Source organism: Nyctereutes procyonoides, unplaced genomic scaffold (genome assembly GCF_905146905.1).
Source record: "Nyctereutes procyonoides isolate TBG_1078 unplaced genomic scaffold, NYPRO_anot_genome, whole genome shotgun sequence".
In the NCBI taxonomy this organism is placed as follows: Eukaryota; Metazoa; Chordata; class Mammalia; order Carnivora; family Canidae; genus Nyctereutes; species Nyctereutes procyonoides.
The window spans coordinates 42,945,810-42,964,916 of NW_026575052.1; the positions used below are offsets into that span (position 1 = coordinate 42,945,810).

The following is a 19,107-nucleotide window of genomic DNA, read 5'->3' on the forward strand; positions in this document are numbered from 1 at the left end:
TTTGGTAGAAAGGAGATAGAATTTTGAGCAAATTTTAAAGGTCATTTCTTTAATCTTTGGTTTATGATATTTTTATCTTCTTACACTATTTTGGCCATATAGATAGACATAAATAGGAATGCCTGGGTGGCTCAGTGGTTGAGCGTCTGCCTTTGGCTCAGATCGTGATCCCAGGATCGAGTCCCATATTGGGCTCCCTACAAGGAGCCTGCTTCTCCCTCTGCCTATGTCTCTGCCTTTCTACCTGTATCTCTCATGAATAAATGAATAAATCTTAAAAAAAAAAAGACATAAATAATCAAGGGCCATGTAAATAAGAGGCAACTTTTATTGTTTTATAGCAATGATTAATGATTTAGGAGTAAATTTGTTATTATTTTATTTTAATCTCAACACCTCAGGTGTTGAGTTGGGGAGACCCAAAATCTAGATTGTTGTTTGCCATTTGTTTTCTCAGCAACTTCTGTCCTGGTATGAGCCAACCTTGACTATATAGTGAGGCTGTCTAGAGCAAGCACACTTCTTCCTAGAAAATTAGTTTCAATGACATGTTTATTTTTAGAACTGTCATAAAAGCTAAATTATCCTCCATTTTAGCTAGTGGTACTATATCTAGTATTTTTATTGTATCAATGAGATTTTGTGCTTATATCCAATATGATGGAAACACGAAGTTACTTTATCTTCTCATTAAGGAGATAAATCCAGAAAGCAAAAACTAAAATCTTTCCCTAATATTCCAGAGATAACAACTAGAAACTAAAGGACTTCAGAATATAAAGGAATTTCAAAAGAGATAATTGAAATTCAGCAACCAAAGGAGAATCTAATAGGAATGAGGCAGATATAAACTGCTTATTAAAGTTATTATGAGGGGACACCTAGGTGGCTCAGTGGTTGAGCATCTGCCTTTGGCTCAAGTCATGATCCCGTGGTCCTGGCATCGAGTCCCACGTTGGGCTCTCTGCATGGAGCCTGCTTCTCCCTCTGCCTAGGTCTCTGCATCTCTCTTTTTGTCTCATGAATGAATGAATGAATGAATAAATAAATTAAGTCAGTAAGTAAGTTATTCTGGGGACACCTGGGTGGCTCAGTTGGTTCAGTGTCTGACTCTTGGTTTTGGCTCAGGTCATGATCTCAAGGTCATGAGATCAAGCCTGAAGTCAGGCTCCATGCTAGGCATGGAACCTACATAAAATTCTCCTCCCCCCCCCCCCCCGCCCCAGCCCCGTGCCCTCTATCCCCCTCCATAGTAACCTGTTACCTCTCCTGGCCTGCTCCTTAGTTGCCACAGAATGATGTGTACAGTGTTCTGTTTTTATTGTTTTTTTAATATTTATTTATTCATGAGAAACAGAGGCAGAGACATAGGCAGAAGCAGGCTCTTCATGGGGAGGGACTTGAGGCAGGACTCTGGGATCACCCTATGAGCCAAAGGCAGATGCTCAACCACTGAGCCACCTGGGTGCCCTTCTTAGCTCTTCTTTACTTTAGTATATGCATGACAAGATTAAAAGTTTTGCTATACTTAAGAAGGTTGAATGAAATGAAATAGTTTTTTTTTAATTTTTTTTTATTTTATTTTATTTATTTATGATAGGCACACAGTGAGAGAGAGAGAGAGAGAGGCAGAGACATAGGCAGAGGGAGAAGCAGGCTCTATGCACCGGGAGCCTGATGTGGGATTCGATCCCGGGTCTCCAGGATCGCGCCCTGGGCCAAAGGCAGGTGCTAAACCGCTGCGCCACCCAGGGATCCCCAAATGAAATAGTTTTAAAGGACTGCAAATACCTCCTTTTTTCCTTGTTTTATAAAAATACTTAATATTTTTGTTCACTTTTTTCTGATTGTATTTCTTATAGGAATATATACCAGTTCATACTGGATCAAGTGCTGATTTAAATCCATTTTACCAAAAGTATAGCAACCGGACCCAGCATGCTATTCTCTACATGAATCCTTATAAAATCAACCTTGATCTCATTTTGGAACTTCTTATATATTTAGGTATATATCTTTTTCTAATTTGACTCCATTTGTTTTGATGAAACTTCCGCTAAGTGATGATGTTTTATTAGCGTGTTACATGCTATCCCTTACTTTTCTTATGTTGAATTTTGTTTTCTCTTTAAAAATTCCAGACAGAAGTCCCCAGTTCAGAAATATTGAGGGAGCAGTGTTGATCTTTTTACCAGGACTTGCACATATTCAGCAGTTATATGATCTCTTGTCAACTGACAGAAGATTTTTTTCTGAACGGTAACTACAAATCTTCATTATATTCTAAGTAGTTTTAAAATCAAAAAATGTTTTATTTATTAGAACTCTTGATCAGAATTTTCAGTTTTTTACCTTTATGCAAAGTGAAGTAAATTATTTACATTTCTATTCTAGCATTTAATGTACTAAAAATTTTAGGTATTCTGCTTTTGTTCTGTGTTCTTAATATGAGTAAGCAGAGGGAATCCTGTGGTTGAGAATAAGATGGTGACTCCCCTCCCCAACCCAATGGACAGCGCCAAACCCTTACAGGTTGCATTTTATCATCCAGACATATGGAAGTGGCTATTTAGTATATTTGTCCTGATACATGTAGTTCATTACTACTGTCACGGTTATCATATCCAAGCAGATTTTTAAAAATTCTTTAAACCCTATATTCCATATAAATTCATCTTAAGTATTTTTTCTTTGATGAGTATATGTGGTTTCATTGTATCATTTTCAGAGCTTTTGTGTTTAAAATTTTTCATAATAAAAAAATTTTTTAATTGCTATTTGCAAATAAATTTTGTTATTCTTTGCAGTGTCTTCTAAAGAGAAACTCTTGCTAAGAACTATGATTTTAACTTTCAGATATAAAGTGATAGCTCTGCATTCTATTCTTTCAACTCAAGATCAAGCTGCAGCATTCACACTTCCTCCTCCTGGAGTCAGGAAGGTAAAATTCAGTGCAGCAAATTTATGTGTGATCTGAGAATATTTTGTGAAAATATTACAACTCTTTAGGGATGCCTATGTGGCACAGCGATTGAGCGCCTGCCCTCAGCCTAGGGCATGGTCCTGGAGACCCGGGATCGAGTCCCGCATCAGGCTCCCTGCATAGAGCCTGCTTCTCCCTCTGCCTCTCTCTCTCTGTGTGTCTCTCATGAATAAATAAAGAAAATCTTAAAAAAAAAAAAGTTACAACTCTTTAACATCAAAGACAGTTATTAAAATGTTATTAAGTGCCTTAGAGTGCATGGCAGACTCCAGATGCTCTGTAGATTAACATAATCAGAAACGAAACTAATAGTGAAATTTAAGTATTTGATTATTTATATTATGCATTATTAAAGATATAAGGGTTGGGTAGCCCAGGTGGCTCAGCGGTTTAGCACTGCCTTCAGCCCAGGGCATGATCCTGGAGACCCGGGATCGAGTCCCACGTCAGGCTCCCTGCATGGAGCCTGCTTCTCCCTCTGCCTGTGTCTCTGCCTCTCTCTCTCTCTCTCTCTCTCTTTCTCTCTCTGTGTCTCTCATGAATAATAAATAAAATCTTTTTTTTTTTAATTTTTTTTTAAATTTTTATTTATTTATGATAGTCACAGAGAGAGAGAGAGGCAGAGACACAGGCAGAGGGAGAAGCAGGCTCCATGCACCAGGAGCCCGACGTGGGATTCGATCCCAGGTCTCCAGGATCGCGCCCTGGGCCAAAGGCAGGCGCCAAACCGCTGCGCCACCCAGGGATCCCTAAATAAAATCTTTAAAAAAAAAAAGATATAAGGCTTTTAGGGGAATGACAGTTTAAAAATGTGGCATACATTTTGCTTGTGAAAAGAAGAATCACTACTTTTCCCATCCTTTTCATGAAAATGTTGGAGCTCAAGAGCTATGTAAATCCTGTGAGGATTCTTTGTTGTTCTCTAGGCTGTTCATCCCTGATTAAACAGTCTCAGTATTTTCATGGTCTCCTCTGTTCAAGATTCTGAGTGAAGAGATGCTTGGCAGAGAGTTTCTCAAGAAGAGTTCAAGAGTTTTGAAGGGGATAAAAGAGCACAGTGTAGAGCCTGGGTTCTGACACTGCTCTGATTTGCAACATTTGGGCTTCCCCTAAGATGTAGTTTAAAGAAAAGAGTTCTACCTCTTAAAAAAAAAAAAAAAAAGGAATACTGAGGTAGAAAGAACACTAGGTCCCATCTAAGTCTTAGAACCCGGATTATTATTTCCTTGGTCAAATGAATAAAAAAGTATTCATTACTGAAATACAGAGTTGAGATGGAGCAATACACAAGTGAACATTTGATGGAGAATATCCTAAATATTTTACTTCCAAGGACTCAACAGAAAATGCAAAGACTATAGTATTCAGCCACCACCATTAAGAATTTTAGAACTAGAAATGGATCTAAGAAATCATCTATTTCTACCTCCTAAGTTACAATAGAAGTATCTGAAGTCACCTGAAGTAAAATGACTTGGCTGAGGTCACAAAGCTAGTAAGTAGCAGAGCCAGGGCACCAATGCACTTCTATCTACTGATGTACTATTTTTTTCCCAGTAATTGTGAATGGTTGTGCTGAGCTGTCTCAGTTCTCTGACCCAATTTCGCAGGCTTCTTAGTTCATTTTTAAGATGACTGACTAGAATTAGGAGAACAGTATTTTTGTTAGAATAAAAATCTGGGGCAGCCCGGGTGGCTCAGAGTTTTAGCGCCACCTTTGGCCCAGAGCCTGATCCTGGAGACCTGAGATCGAGTCCCATGTTGGGCTCCCTGCATCGAGCCTGCTTCTCCCTCTGCCTGTGTCTCTGCCTCTCCCTCTCTCTCTCTCTCTCTCTCTCTCTCTGTGTCTCTCATGGATAAATAAAATCTATATAAAAAAAAAAAAGTAAAAATCTATAACTGGCAGGCTAAGGTGATGAAAACTATAACAAGTTAAAATTACCCAGTAATAGCAAATAGATGGTGAATTTTTGTAAATAATTTTGAAATTCACTTTTTAAAATTCATCAGCTCAAACTAAAGTTTAAATCATGGGACGCTGTTGAAAGTTGTTAGCTATAAATCTTTTGGCTTTTGTTTATTTTCAGATTGTTTTAGCAACAAATATCGCAGAGACAGGTATCACTATTCCAGATGTTGTATTTGTAATTGATACCGGAAGAACAAAAGAAAATAAGTAAGTTTGAAAAGGGTTTGAGGTTCTTGTATTCTTAGGAGAAATCATAGAATCATAGGGGGAAAATCCCAAAAGTTCTAATTCTATTCAAAATAAAAAGTCTCAGAGAAACTGTTAAGAACTTCAGAATAACCACGAGTAAATGTCAAGTTTCCTGTCATGAGTTTTCCCATAAGTAATGCCAATGTACCGCTCACTTGTAGAAAATTGCTCTGAAAAAATTTTCAGAACATAATTTTTTGTAAATTTGTAAAATATATTTATAAAAACATTATTTATGAGATTATAACAAAGTATATGGGTTTTGGAATAAAAATTGGATTTAAATCTCTGATCTATAATGTTGAGCAAGTGATAATAAGACCAGTAAGTATAATCATCAATCCCCTCATATGTAAATGGAGAAAATGAGTATTTTTCATAATTGAAAGTATCTGGTATAGTAATTGGCACTTTATAGGTAATCTTACCTGAATCTTAATAAAAAGATTACTATTTTATAAATAGTAATGTTTGTATTTTAATGTTTGTATTGCAAAAACAGGACCACCTTGGTAGTCTCTCCCTGTATTGGGAAACTTTAGCAATATTTGGCAATGCATATGACTACTAAGAGGCATTAAACTCTTTCAAAGAAATCTTGTTGCATAATTGATAGGCATTTCATTAAAACACCTTCCATGGTCAGATTAATTTGGGAAAGGGTAAATTAAGTTAAATAGGTTTTTCCCTTGTAGAGGTATCTAAAGCTTTTACTTTGATAGTATGAGATTTAATTTGTGAAGTGCTAAATTACTTAAATACAAAGCATGACTTGAAAAATAGTGGTCCACAATTATGATAGATTTTTTTTTTAGCCTGTCTTCAGTGTAATTTTAACAATCACCTATTTCCAGCTTTTTTCAGATTTTTATTTAAGTCCTTTAAACATTCTCTCCTAAAACTTTCTTCAGGTACCATGAAAGCAGTCAGATGAGTTCTTTGGTTGAGACGTTTGTCAGTAAAGCAAGTGCTCTGCAGCGCCAGGGAAGAGCTGGCAGGGTCCGAGATGGCTTCTGCTTCCGGATGTACACAAGAGAAAGGTATGACACTGCATTGGAAATAAAAGATACATCAGTCATTATAGTGTGGCATTTCTGATAATAGGTGAAGTGTTTAATATTATTTTTCAGATTTGAAGGCTTTATGGACTATTCTGTCCCAGAAATCTTGCGTGTGCCTTTGGAGGAATTATGTCTTCATATTATGGTAATCCCACAGGGACTCAAATGCTATTTTCTCATTCTTTACTCCTTTCTAAAAAAGAAAAAAAAAAAAAACCAACAGAAGACTTAAACTTCTCTTACCCTGTGTTCTACATTTTCAATGATTTTATTTACTCTTGAGTAAAGACTCCCTCCCCCATCTTTTTATAAGTAACCCACTGTGCTTAAATTCTACCACAGGCACTCACCCTTAATAGACTAATAGTAGGTCTCAACTGGGAATAATGTTGCTCACTAGGGGTCACTTGACCATGTCTTCAGACATTTTTGGTTGCCAGAACTGGGGGGAGGAGGAGGCCAGGCTACATGGGCATTTATAGATAGAGGCCAGGGACTACCCCTAAACATTCTATATGGCACAGCACAGTCCCTTAAAGAATTATCTGGCCCAAAAGAACAATGCTGAGACTGAGAAACCCTGACCTAGACCAAGGGCTTCCTAGTCTGAAAGATCTATAATATCCTTCAGTTCTTAGATTTTGACTTTGCAAAAATCAGGAATGAAGAAACTAAAAATATGGACTAGAAGATCTCGTCCTCATGCCAATCCTTAACACACATACACAGTCTCTCACACGCTCCCAGTTATAAGAAAAAATAAGATAGCCTTACTCATATACTTATGTCTCTTTGTTTAGAATTTAGTTCCAATTTGACCATCTCTTTGATCAATTCTTTCTAATAACATACTGATTTATCACTCTTTTTTTAATGTGCAGAAATGCAATCTTGGTTCTCCTGAAGATTTCCTCTCCAAAGCCTTAGATCCTCCTCAGCTTCAAGTAATCAGCAATGCAATGAATTTACTCCGAAAAATTGGAGCATGTGAATTAAATGAGCCTACACTGACACCACTGGGCCAACACCTTGCAGCTTTGCCTGTGAATGTCAAGATTGGCAAGATGCTCATTTTTGGTGCCATATTTGGCTGCCTTGACCCAGTGGTAAGATGAATGTTGCTCTTGCTTCTTCACTTTAACTATCATTTGGGCTGATAAATTACTAAGTTTGGAAATAATTTTTAACTTTTTATAGTTATATACAAGGTAATATTTATTCATTTCCTTAAGTATACTACCATAGGTACTATTTTGTAAATGGGTTTGGCTTGTCTAGACTTTTACTATAAAAAATCCCACTTGAAATATTTAATTGAATACATAGATTTTTTTTCCCCCCTTGAGAGATCAAGCAAGCTGGAGGGGGATGTGGACAGAAAGAGAAAATCTTAAGCAGGCATCACTTCCAGCACAGAGCCTGACTGGGGTTCCTTCCTATGACCCTGAGCTAAAATCAAGTGTCCAATGCTCAATTGACTGGTTGACTGGCCACCCAGGCACCCCTTTATAGTAGATGATTCTTAGAAAGCTTTGAGCTCCATAGACTTTTCTATGAAGAATCAAACTCTTTCTTCTCTTTTTCTACATTGTCTCTCTCTCTGAGCCAGCAATTACTAGCATTTCTATTTTATCAAATTATTCATAGTTAACTAATTTTGTGCCTCTTTCTGAATCTTGGGGCTTATATACCTGCATCATTTTAACTTTCCTGTATTACCAGTCTGTGGCCTTTTCTGGGACTACAAATCAGGCTGTTTAAAAATAGAATGAAGAGAGTGTAACATACTCTAGTCTGTTGCTCTAGTATTAGGAATACTCACTAAAATTGTGTTGAGTCCAAAAAATAACCTCTGTCCTGATAATTGATCTGAAAAACTTCAACAACCACAAATGGGTCATGAGGCACTCCAAATTATTTTTGAATTATTTAAAGAGCATTTCAGGCAATGGAAATTGAGTAGGTTAAAAGTCAAGATAGATGAGCTGTGGTTCTGGGATTGCTTCTAACTGTGTGACAAACTATAAATCCCTATACACAAACTCAGGTTTTTGTCTTTGATTCTGATGTGACCTCCTCAAAGATTGATAAACCCCTTGGCCAGACTTACCAAAAAAAAAGAGAAAGGGCCCAAATAAGAGGAAAGATCACAACCAACACCGAAGAAATACAATTATAAAAACATAAGCAACTATATGCCAACAAATTAGGCAACCTGGAAGAAATGGATGCATTCCTAGAGACATATAAACTACCAAAATTGAAACAAAGAAATAGAAAATCTGAACAAACCCCAAACCAGGAAGGCTATTGAAGCAGTCCTCAAAAACCTCCCAACAAATAAGAGTTCAGGGCCAGATGGCTTTCCAGGGGAATTCCACCAAACATTTAAAGAATTAATACCTATTCTGAAGCTATTTCAAAAACTAAAAGTGGAAGGAAAACTTCCAAACTCATTCTATGAAGCCAGTATCGCCAGTATCACCTTGATCCCCAAACCAGACAAAGACCCCACCAAAAAGGAGAATTATAGACCAATATTCCGGACAGACATGGATGCCAAAATCCTCACCAAAATACTAGCCAGTTAGGATCCAACAAGTACATTAAGAGGATCATTCACCACGACCAAGTGGGATTTATTCCTGGGCTGCAAGGGTGGTTCAGCATCTACAAATCAGTCAATGTGGTATACTACGTTAATAAAAGAAAGGACAAGAGCCATATGATTCTCTCAATAAATGCAGAAAAAGGATTTGACAAAGTACAGCATCTTTTTTTTTTTTTAAGAATTTGTTTACTCATGAGAGAGACAAAGGCAGAGACATAGGAAGAGGGAGAAGCAGGTTCCATGCAGAGAGCCCGATGTGAGACTTGATCCCAGGACCCTCAGATCACGCCCTGAGCCAAGGGCAGACACTCAAACGCTGAGCCACCCAGGCGTCTCTCTCTCTTTTTTTTTTTAAAGAAGTATAGCATCTTTTCTTGATTAAAACTCTTCGTGGTGTAGGGATAGAGGAAACATACCTTAGAATCAGAAAAGCCATCTACAAAGACCCCACAGTGATTATCATTCTCAATGGGGAAAACAGAACTTTTCCCCTAATGTCAGGAACATGGCAGAGATGTCCACTACCACCACTGCTGTTCAGTGTAGTACTAGAAGTCCTTGCCTCAGCAATCAGACAAAAGAAATAAAAAAGCATCCAAATTGGCAAGAAGTCAACCTCTTACTCTGCATATGACCTGATACTCTATATGGAAAACCCAAAGACTACCTCAAAATTGTTAGAACTCATATAGGAGTTTAGCAGCATGGCAGGGATATAAAATCAATGCACAGAAATCAGTCTTTTCTATACACTATACCCTTTTCTATACACAATACAATTAGCATTTCTATACACTAACACAGATGAAAGAGAAACTAAGGAGTCAGTCCCATTTACAGTTGCACCCAAAACCATAAGATAACCTAGGAATAAACCTATCCAAAGAGGCAAAAGAAAAAAAAAAAAAAGAGGCAAAAGATCTGTACTCAGAAAACTATAGAACACTTACGAAAGAAATTGAGGAAGACACAAAGACATGGAAAACATTCCATGCTGGTGGATTGGAAGAACAAATATGTTAAAATGTCTATGCTACCTAGAGGAATCTATACATTCAATGCAATCCCTATCAAAATACCATCAACTTACATCACAAAGTTGGAACAAATAATCCTAAAATTTGTATGGAACCAGAAAAGACCACAAATAGCCAAAGGAATATTGAAAAAGAAAACTAGAACCGATAGCATCACAATTCTAGACTTCAAGCTCTGTTACAAAGCTGTAATCATCAAGACAGTATGGTACTAGCACAAAAACAGACACAAAGATCAATGGAACAGAACAGAGAACCCAGAAATGGACCCTCAACTCTGTGGTCAACTCATCAACAAAGCAGGAAAGAATATCCAGTGGAAAAAAGATGGTGTCTTCAACAAATGGTGTTGGGAAAATTGGGACAGACACATGGAGAAGAATGAAACTGGACCATTTCCTCATACCATACACAAAAATAGACTCAAAATGGATGAAAGACCTAAATGTGATACAGGAATCCATCAAAATCCTAGAGGAGAACATAGGGAGCAACCTCTGTGACCTTGGCTGCAGCAACTTCTTGCTAGACACATCTCCAAAGGCAAGGGAAACAAGGAAAACAGGAACTTTTAGGACTTCATTAGGATAAAACCTTTTGTACAGCAAAGGAAACAAGTTGACAAAGTCAAAGAACAGCCAACAGAATGGGAGAAGATATTTGCAAATGACATAAGGGCTAGTATCCAAAATCTATAAAGAACTTAAAAAAAAAAAAAAAAAGAACTTCTCAAACTCAACACCCAAACAAATAATCCAAGAAATGGGCAGAAGACATGAAGAGACATTTCTCCAAAGAAGACATACAGATGGCCAACAGACACATGAAAAAATGCTCAACATTACTCAGCATCAGGAAAATACAAATCTGGGAAGAGCCCAGATGTCTATGGACAGATGAATGAATAAAGAGGGGCAGCCCGGGTGGCTCAGTGGTTTAGCGCCACCTTCAGCCCAGGATATGATCCTGGAGACCTGGGATCAAGTTCCACCTCCGGCTCCCTACATGGAGCCTGCTTCTCTCTCTGCCTGTGTGTCTGCCTCTCTCTCTCACTCTGTCATGAATGAATTAATAAATAAATAATTTTTTTAAAAAAATGGATAAAGAAGATGTGATCTGTACACAATGGAATACTACTCAGCCATCAAAAAAATGAAATCTTGCCATTTGCAGTGACGTGGATAGAACTAGAGGATATTATGCTAAGCGAAATAAGTTAGAGAAACAATTATCATATGATCTCACTCATGTATGGAATTTAAGAAACAAAACAGGATCATAAGAGAAGAAAAAATAAAATGAAATCAGAGGGGGACAAACTATAAGAGACTCTTTCTTAATCATAGGAAACAAACTGAGGGTCACTGGAGGGGATCAGTGTGGGAGGAGGAAGTATCTGGGTAATGAACATTAAGGAGGGCATGTGATGTAATAATACTGGGTATTATATAAGACTGATAAATCACTGACTTCCACCTCTGAAACCAATAATACATTATATGTTAATTAATTGAATTTAAATAAAATTAAGGGATGCCTGAATGGCTCAGCGGTTGAACAGCTGCCTTCATCTCAGGGCATGATCCCGGTGTCCAGGATTGAGTCCCACATTGGGCTCCTTGTGGAGAGCCTGCTTCTCCCTCTGCCTGTGTCTGCCTCTCTGTCTCTCATGAATAAATAAATAAAATCTTTTTAAAAAATAATAAAAATGAAACATAATTTAAAAAGTAAATAAGTATGGTCTAAAAGTGATAGATATATTGTTAAAATTACACAAAATGAAGCACAAAGTAACTAAAATGTTAGCTATTGCAGAACACAATAAAGATATTGGAAAAGAACAAATATTCAACTTGAAAGTGGGATGGTTTTATGATGTGCTTTCTTTTACAAACCATCCTTCCATGTATACCTAATGATAAATGTTTTGGTTATTTATGGATAGGCAACACTAGCTGCAGTGATGACCGAGAAGTCTCCTTTTACTACACCAATTGGTCGGAAAGATGAGGCAGATCTTGCAAAATCAGCTTTGGCTATGGCTGATTCAGACCACCTGACGATCTACAACGCATACCTAGGGTAAAGAAATAATCTGGGTGTTGTCAATAAGTCGATGACCTGAGGTTATTTATTTTTACAATGGTTTTGACTTTCATTAAAAAGATATATGTAAGATTTACATTCTGATTACTTTATCTGTCAAGGTATAATTATTTCAAAGATTCGTATTTTTATAATCCTTTCTAAAATTCAAAAATAATGTACTTTGTATTGTACCTATATTCTCTCATATTTGGAGTTAATAATTTGCTATTCTACATGAAAGAAAAGTCTCAGTATCACAGTGCATATTCTTAAATTCAATTAGTAGCTCCTACAACAATTAAGATTCCCCCTCTTTTTTTTTTAAGATCCCCCTCTTAAGTAACTAATTAAAGCTTACTTTAGTTAGTACCTCTGAGAGAGAGAGTTTGAAAACATGTTGAACTTTGATCATTTTATTTTCCTAGATGGAAGAAAGCTCGGCAAGAAGGAGGCTATCGGTCTGAAATAGCATATTGCCGGAGGAACTTTCTGAATAGAACATCACTGTTAACCCTAGAGGTAAGTTTAAAACAGGAATATTAGGAATAATTCAGAGTCATAAGGTTGACTCATAGGGTTTGTTTGGTTTTTTAGAAAAAGAAATGCCTAGGATAATGCTTGACACATAGTATAGATTTAATTTACTGAATTAAAAAATTTGGGGCCGCCTGGGTAGCTCAGTGGTTTAGCGCCGCCTTCAGTCCAGGGGGTGATCCTGGAGACCCAGGATCGAGTCCCACGTCGGGCTCCCTGCATGGAGCCTGCTTCTCCCTCTGCCTGTGTCTCTGCCTCTCTCTCTCTGTGTCTATGAATAAATAAATAAAATCTTTCAAAAAAAAATTGGTGATTTTTTGTTTGGTTATTTCTCCCAATAGATAATTTTCTTGTATTACACAGTGATTTAAAATAACATTTAACAGTTTTAGATAATAATCATAAGATGCTTCCAAGGCTTGGAATCTAGTCATTTTTCCTTAGAGCCTTGATTCCTTTTAGTGAAATTATTTTTTATTTTCCTAAATATTAGGCCAGCTACTTAGTTGGTAGCTACTTAGGTAGGATGATAGTTCTGGAAAGGCATCCAGGGCATCATACCGTACTGTGGCTGATGGTGACCAGATTTATAAATCTGACTTTGGGGACAGAAAATCTAACAGCTGTGCCCATCACTCAGATTTTTTTTAAGATTTTATTTATTTATTCATGAAAGAGAGAGAGAGGCAGAGACACAGGCAGAGGGAGAAGCAGGCTCCATGCAGGGAGCCTGATCTGAGACTCAATCCCGGGTCTCCAGGATCACACCCTGAGCTGAAGGCGGCACTAAACCACTGAGCTTGCCCCATCACTCAGATTTTTACTATTGTTGAGGACCAGAATTATTTCTTGGAGGAGAGAGAGTACAAATATAGTTAAAATATAAAGACAAGTGATAGCAAAAAGCAGAACTCCTCTGCAAATAATTAATGTTCACTGTGCATAGGAAATGGTGTGTAGTACACCATCTAAAGGCAACAGTTTTTACTACAGACATGCTATAAAAGTATTCAGAAAATAATGTATCTCACATAATTCCTCTATTCCATGCCCATATTTTAAAAGGTTATTTTATTCCCATATAACTTAAACCATTTTTTTGTGTGTGTGATTGAAAATAAAGGCTGAGGTGCAGCCCGGGTGGCTCAGCGGTTTAGCGCCGCCTTCAGCCCAGAACGTGATCCTGGAGACCCGGGATCAAGTCCCTCCTCAGGCTCCCTGCATGGAGCCTGCTTCTCCCTCTGCCTGTGTCTCTGCCTCTCTGTCTCCTCTCTGTGTATTCTCATGAATAAATAAATAAAATCTTTAAAAAAAAAAAAAGAAAGCCTGAGAAAAGAGCAGGGACATCTCCAATATTGTCCTTCTACAAGTAGATAAAGGGATAAATTGAATAAACAGCTACCTCTGGACTAACTGGGATTCAAGATGTACAGAGCTAAATCAACACTCCTTTGTCTCCACTCCACTTCCTTCCAACTACCAAGTTGCCTCCTTCTTTCTGTGATCCTTTTCTTCACCTCCCCTGGACTGCAGTGTCTTCTGTCTCTTCACCTACCCTGTGGTGTTGTGGCTCTTTGGCCTTTTCTCACCTGCAATCAAAGTCTCTTAAGCCCCAAACCAGAAACCTAAAGGAAATCCTAAATGTAAATGTCCCATTTAATTGCTTGCATCCTGTTTACTTTGAAAAATGCTCACCCTATAGGGGTGAAATCTTATAGGGCTTAAGCCGATTGGTACCTAGTTCCTAAAGGTAGTTAAAGATTTTAGGCAATTTTTTTTTTTTAAGATTTTTATTTAGGGCAGCCCGGGTGACTCAGCGGTTTAGCGCCACCTTTGGTCCAGGGCGGGATCCTGGAGACCTGGGATCAAGTCCCACGTCGGGCTCCCTGCATGGAGCCTGCTTCTCCCTCTGCCTGTATCTCTGCCTCTCTCTCTATCTCTAATAAATAAATAAAATCTTTTTAAAAATATTTAAAAAAATAATTTAAAAAATATTTTTATTTATTTATTCATGAGCGACAGAGAGAGAGAGAGAGGCAGAGACACAGGCAGAGGGAGAAGCAAGCTCCATGCAGAGACCCCAATGTGGGACTCAATCCAGGATCACGCCCTGGGCCGAAGATGGCACTAAACCGCTGGGCCAACCAGGCGTCCCATAGGCAACTATTTTAGATTAAATGAAGGTGTTGGTGAGATTCCCAGAGGTGAACAAAGTGAACAAAGTATTTGCAGTCCAGGGTCAAGATTCCTCTCCAGTTCTTCCTCAGTGTTAGCCTTCTGTATGACTGTCTTCATTGAGTAGAGAGAAGACCTACTACTGAAGTAACTAGATTAAGTGCAGATATGATATGTTCAGGCACACTTTTATTCCTCTCACATTTTTGAGATGTTTTATGACATCTAAAGTCTTGGGATATGGAAATAGGTAACTCTTCAGTCCTTGATTTACCAGGATCTTTTTTTCCTCCCTTGTTTTATTTGAGCTGTAGTTAACTAAATAATAATTTGACATCCTATCAATTTTGATAGGAAACAGCAGTATAATATTTTAGAGGGTTATTTGTCGTGTTTCTGTTTTAATCAGTAATGATCTTGTCTCTTCTTGACATAAACCAATCCAGGATGTAAAGCAGGAGTTAATGAAGTTGGTTAAGGCAGCAGGATTTTCATCATCCACAACATCTAATGACTGGGAAGAAAACGGAGCCTCACAGACCCTTTCCTTCCAAGAAATTGCCCTTCTTAAAGCTGTTCTGGCCGCTGGACTATATGACAACGTGGGGAAGATAATCTATACAAAGTCAGTTGATGTTACAGAAAAGTTGGCTTGCATTGTGGAGACAGCCCAAGGCAAAGCACAAGTACATCCATCCTCAGTAAATCGAGATTTGCAAACTTACGGATGGCTCTTATACCAGGAAAAGGTAAAGTGCTCATTCTTAATTCCACTATTCAGGGCATTTTTCTCGAAGTCAGTTGTAACAAGTTAGGGTGTCCCACAAGTATTCTATCTGGTTCGCAAATTGAGCTATTTATTTCTGTACATATTTGAAATCTGTATGTGTATAGTTTCTCATAAAAAAAAAAGTCCTTATTTCTTTCGCTTAAGGAAAGAAAAATATTAAGGTTTCCACTCTGACCATCATCTTTCCTACTTGAGATAAAGACAATTGTAGCAAATAGATATTCTTTAGTAATGTATCAGTTCCCAGAGATTTCACCAAAAGGTACTACCTCAACAGAGAACAAAGACATGTTATATGTGCATTCCAAATAAGGGGGATACGGAATTAGAACTTTATATGATCTGGCAACAGTTTGAGTCACAATGTAACCCAAGATAATTTAAAAGCAATTATTTAGAGATTACCATTTTTAAAAAAATCTTTTATAGCTTGCTATAAAATAACAAGGATCCATAATTTCAAGCACTGGCTCATAAAACCATTAGCCTATAATAAAACTTAAATGTAAAACATGACGAATTACTGACTAGGGGCCATAGCTGAATATTGGTCTAGAAACCAGACTCTATGAAACAGTTTTATTTTGCAGCTAATTTACAGCATTGGCATTATAAAATTGCTTGTTCATAGTTTCATTTATGTTCAAGGTATATAATTCACCCTTGCAATTAATGTTTTAAAGTGGCTTTTAATAGTGTAATTGCACAGATGGCAAATGTGATGATTATAAAGTTGGCAGACTATGCACATATGAGAATATAAAGGCAGCTTTACAAAACTTATAGGAGTAAATTATAAAAAATTCTTACATGGAACATAAATGAATTTCTTATTTCTTAGATTTTTAGGCTGTGAAGTTTTTGTGTTTTTTCCCCCCCTCTTTATTCCTATGCAGGTAAGGTATACCCGAGTTTATCTGAGGGAAACTACCCTAATAACCCCTTTTCCAGTTTTGCTTTTTGGTGGTGATATCGAAGTTCAACACCGGGAACGTCTTCTTTCTGTTGATGGCTGGATCTATTTTCAGGTACGTGCTACCACTGCTCTCATAACATTAAAATTTTCTACTTGCAGTACTATTGAGGCAGATTTTTAAAATTTTATTGGCATTTGCATAATTTCTTCCTATAATGTGACTTAAAGAGGGAGACTTCCTTATTTTATCTCACTTATATTGTTTTAAATCTGTTTAAATAGGATAATCAAATTATATTGCTATTACAGATTGCATTTATTATCAGTAATAACTTGGCTATGTGTTGTATACTTCAATAGTTAATTATACATGGACTATCCCAAATTTAATAACCTAATAACCTTGTTATTAACTTCTGTAGTTTAAATAATTTTCTTAGTTTAAATTTTCTTAGTTTAAATAATTTTCTTAGTTTTAATTGTTATTAAATTCTTGCTTAGTTTAAAAGTCCAAGCAAGACTTAAACCTAGAACTATTTGATCCTCAAACTTAAGTGCCTTCTGCCAATTGTGCCACCTATAAGAAGACATAGACTGAGTGATAGCTTTTAATGAGTATGGTCAAGTTTTTCTCTGGAAAAATTAGACCAATCATCGCTATGGGCAATAAGCTTATTTCTTTGTGACCCCATCAACACAGACCAGCTTAAACAGATCTAATACATTCTGTTACTGTATGCTATCATGATTTGTCTAAGACTGGAGAAGTAAACTTAAATACAACTTTAAAAATAGATGCAGCTGTCTCCAAGAGGACAAGGTGGTAGAAATCATCTAACTGGATTGTGGTCATGTTGTACAACTGCATAAATATACTAAAAGTCACTGAATTGCACACTTACCTATGAGTATACTTTTAAGGTTAGTAAATTACATGTCATTAAGCTGTTAATTCCTTCCCCAAAATTGCAGTCTTTACTCCTGCAGAGTTATTGTAAGAGAAGCTACAGAAAGTAATTTGCCTCTATTTTTCTAATAACATTTTATATTAAAGTCAAGATGTGCTAAAGCAGATCATGAGGTATCATGCTTACCTTTATTTACTGAAACACATTCACACTCCCAGGAATTAACTTTGACCCATGTCATCTCCTCTCACCAGGCCCCTGTGAAAATAGCTGTAATTTTCAAGCAGCTTAGAGTTCTCATTGATTCTGTTTTAAGAAAAAAGCTTGAAAATCCTAAGATGTCCCTTGAAAGTAAGTATTTGATTATAATGTAAGTAGAAAACCACCTATTTTTTTTTTTGAAAACCACCTATTTTTAAACATTGGAGTATATTAGAGCACACTGAAGTCTTACAGTCCATGTGATTAAAAATTTTCATAAAATTTATGCTGAATTCTGTCAGACTCCCAGACAATGCCTTATTGTTCACAATCTAATTATCCTCCTGATTCTTTTACTCTTTCTTCTTCTAAGCTTCACTTCTAAACTTATGGCCATTTCACAGAAAAAAGGATGGTAAAACTGAACATTGTAAACTTTGATTATAAGGGACTCTCTGTAAGGTTTCAAGCATGTAACAAAAACTCCTTAGCAAATACTGTAGCCTCTGTTGCTCTGTTTGTCAAATTAATTGGTGTTTGATACTTTTGTTGTGTAGAGAGATCTGTCACTTCCCCATTGACACCTCCCCAGGAGCCTTCCCTGTTAAGTTTTTGTTTCCTTTGGACTAAACATGGAGCAACTGATATCTGAGCCAGGTGAAAAGTTAGGAAACCCTGTCTTAAAGGAATTTTTAAAGAAATAATTCCTTATAAAGGACAGTAGTTACATCGCATCATCTCTGGGCTTTAGCCTACTTTTTGTCAAAGTAGGTATCAAATAATTATAACAATAATTAATAATATTTACAGGGCAACATATTCTATTTTGTGGACATCTGTAGATTTAGAGTGAATATTGCTGGTATTAGTATTGTATTCTAATTTAGAAGAATCTTTCAATGAAGAATGCTGTTCACATATGTATACATTGGGAATTCAGCCAGTGATGAATTTGTTGATGGGTTTTTTTTTTCCTTCCACTCAGATGACAAGATTCTGCAGATCATTACAGAACTGATAAAAACAGAGAATCATAATTGAAACTTGACATCATGCTCAACTGCTTTCAAAATTAAGGTGAAGATATGGACACACACACAAAAAAAGATGAAGATATGGTCATGAAATTATGTGAAAATGGACCATCGCTCAAGTATTTCAATACTTAAATGTTGGTATACTAGCCCTAAATTAAAAGTGGTGGAAAAAGCACATACTTTAAAAATGTGTAATTTTCTAGTTCCTTTTTAATGATAATTATTTGCAGTGTATTTAATCACTACATTTACAATAAATTCTTTGGTATCATCCATGCTTTATTCATCATTATGTGCCTCTGGGCAAGGCCTATGTCTGTAGTCTGTAGCCTCTGTAACTTAGGGTCTTGATTCCTATGTATACATACACCTTATCCTCTACCAGTCCTTCTCACCTGGAGAGTTTATTTTTTTTTTTTTTTAAATTTTATTTATTTATGATAGGCACACAGTGAGAGAGAGAGAGGCAGAGACATAGGCAGAGGGAGAAGCAGGCTCCATGCACCGGGAGCCCGACGTGGGATTCGATCCCGGGTCTCCAGGATCGT

At 36.9% G+C, this 19,107-nt stretch overlaps 1 protein-coding gene across 1 annotated transcript in view; it reads left to right on the forward strand.

The window, feature by feature from the left end:
* DHX29 (DExH-box helicase 29) overlaps positions 1-18,832 on the forward strand; it is a 49,472-nt gene extending 30,640 nt beyond the window's left edge. Inside the window, exons 15-27 of the mRNA XM_055332528.1 lie at positions 1,863-2,007; positions 2,142-2,259; positions 2,857-2,941; positions 5,071-5,159; positions 6,113-6,241; positions 6,332-6,407; positions 7,144-7,368; positions 11,856-11,992; positions 12,424-12,517; positions 15,154-15,456; positions 16,394-16,525; positions 17,576-17,672; positions 18,508-18,832. Of these exons, the coding sequence (XP_055188503.1) occupies positions 1,863-2,007; positions 2,142-2,259; positions 2,857-2,941; positions 5,071-5,159; positions 6,113-6,241; positions 6,332-6,407; positions 7,144-7,368; positions 11,856-11,992; positions 12,424-12,517; positions 15,154-15,456; positions 16,394-16,525; positions 17,576-17,672; positions 18,508-18,563 (1,686 nt within the window). The 3' untranslated portion in view covers positions 18,564-18,832. The remainder of the gene's footprint in view (positions 1-1,862; positions 2,008-2,141; positions 2,260-2,856; positions 2,942-5,070; positions 5,160-6,112; positions 6,242-6,331; positions 6,408-7,143; positions 7,369-11,855; positions 11,993-12,423; positions 12,518-15,153; positions 15,457-16,393; positions 16,526-17,575; positions 17,673-18,507) is intronic.
* The last annotated feature ends 275 nt before the right edge of the window (positions 18,833-19,107 follow it).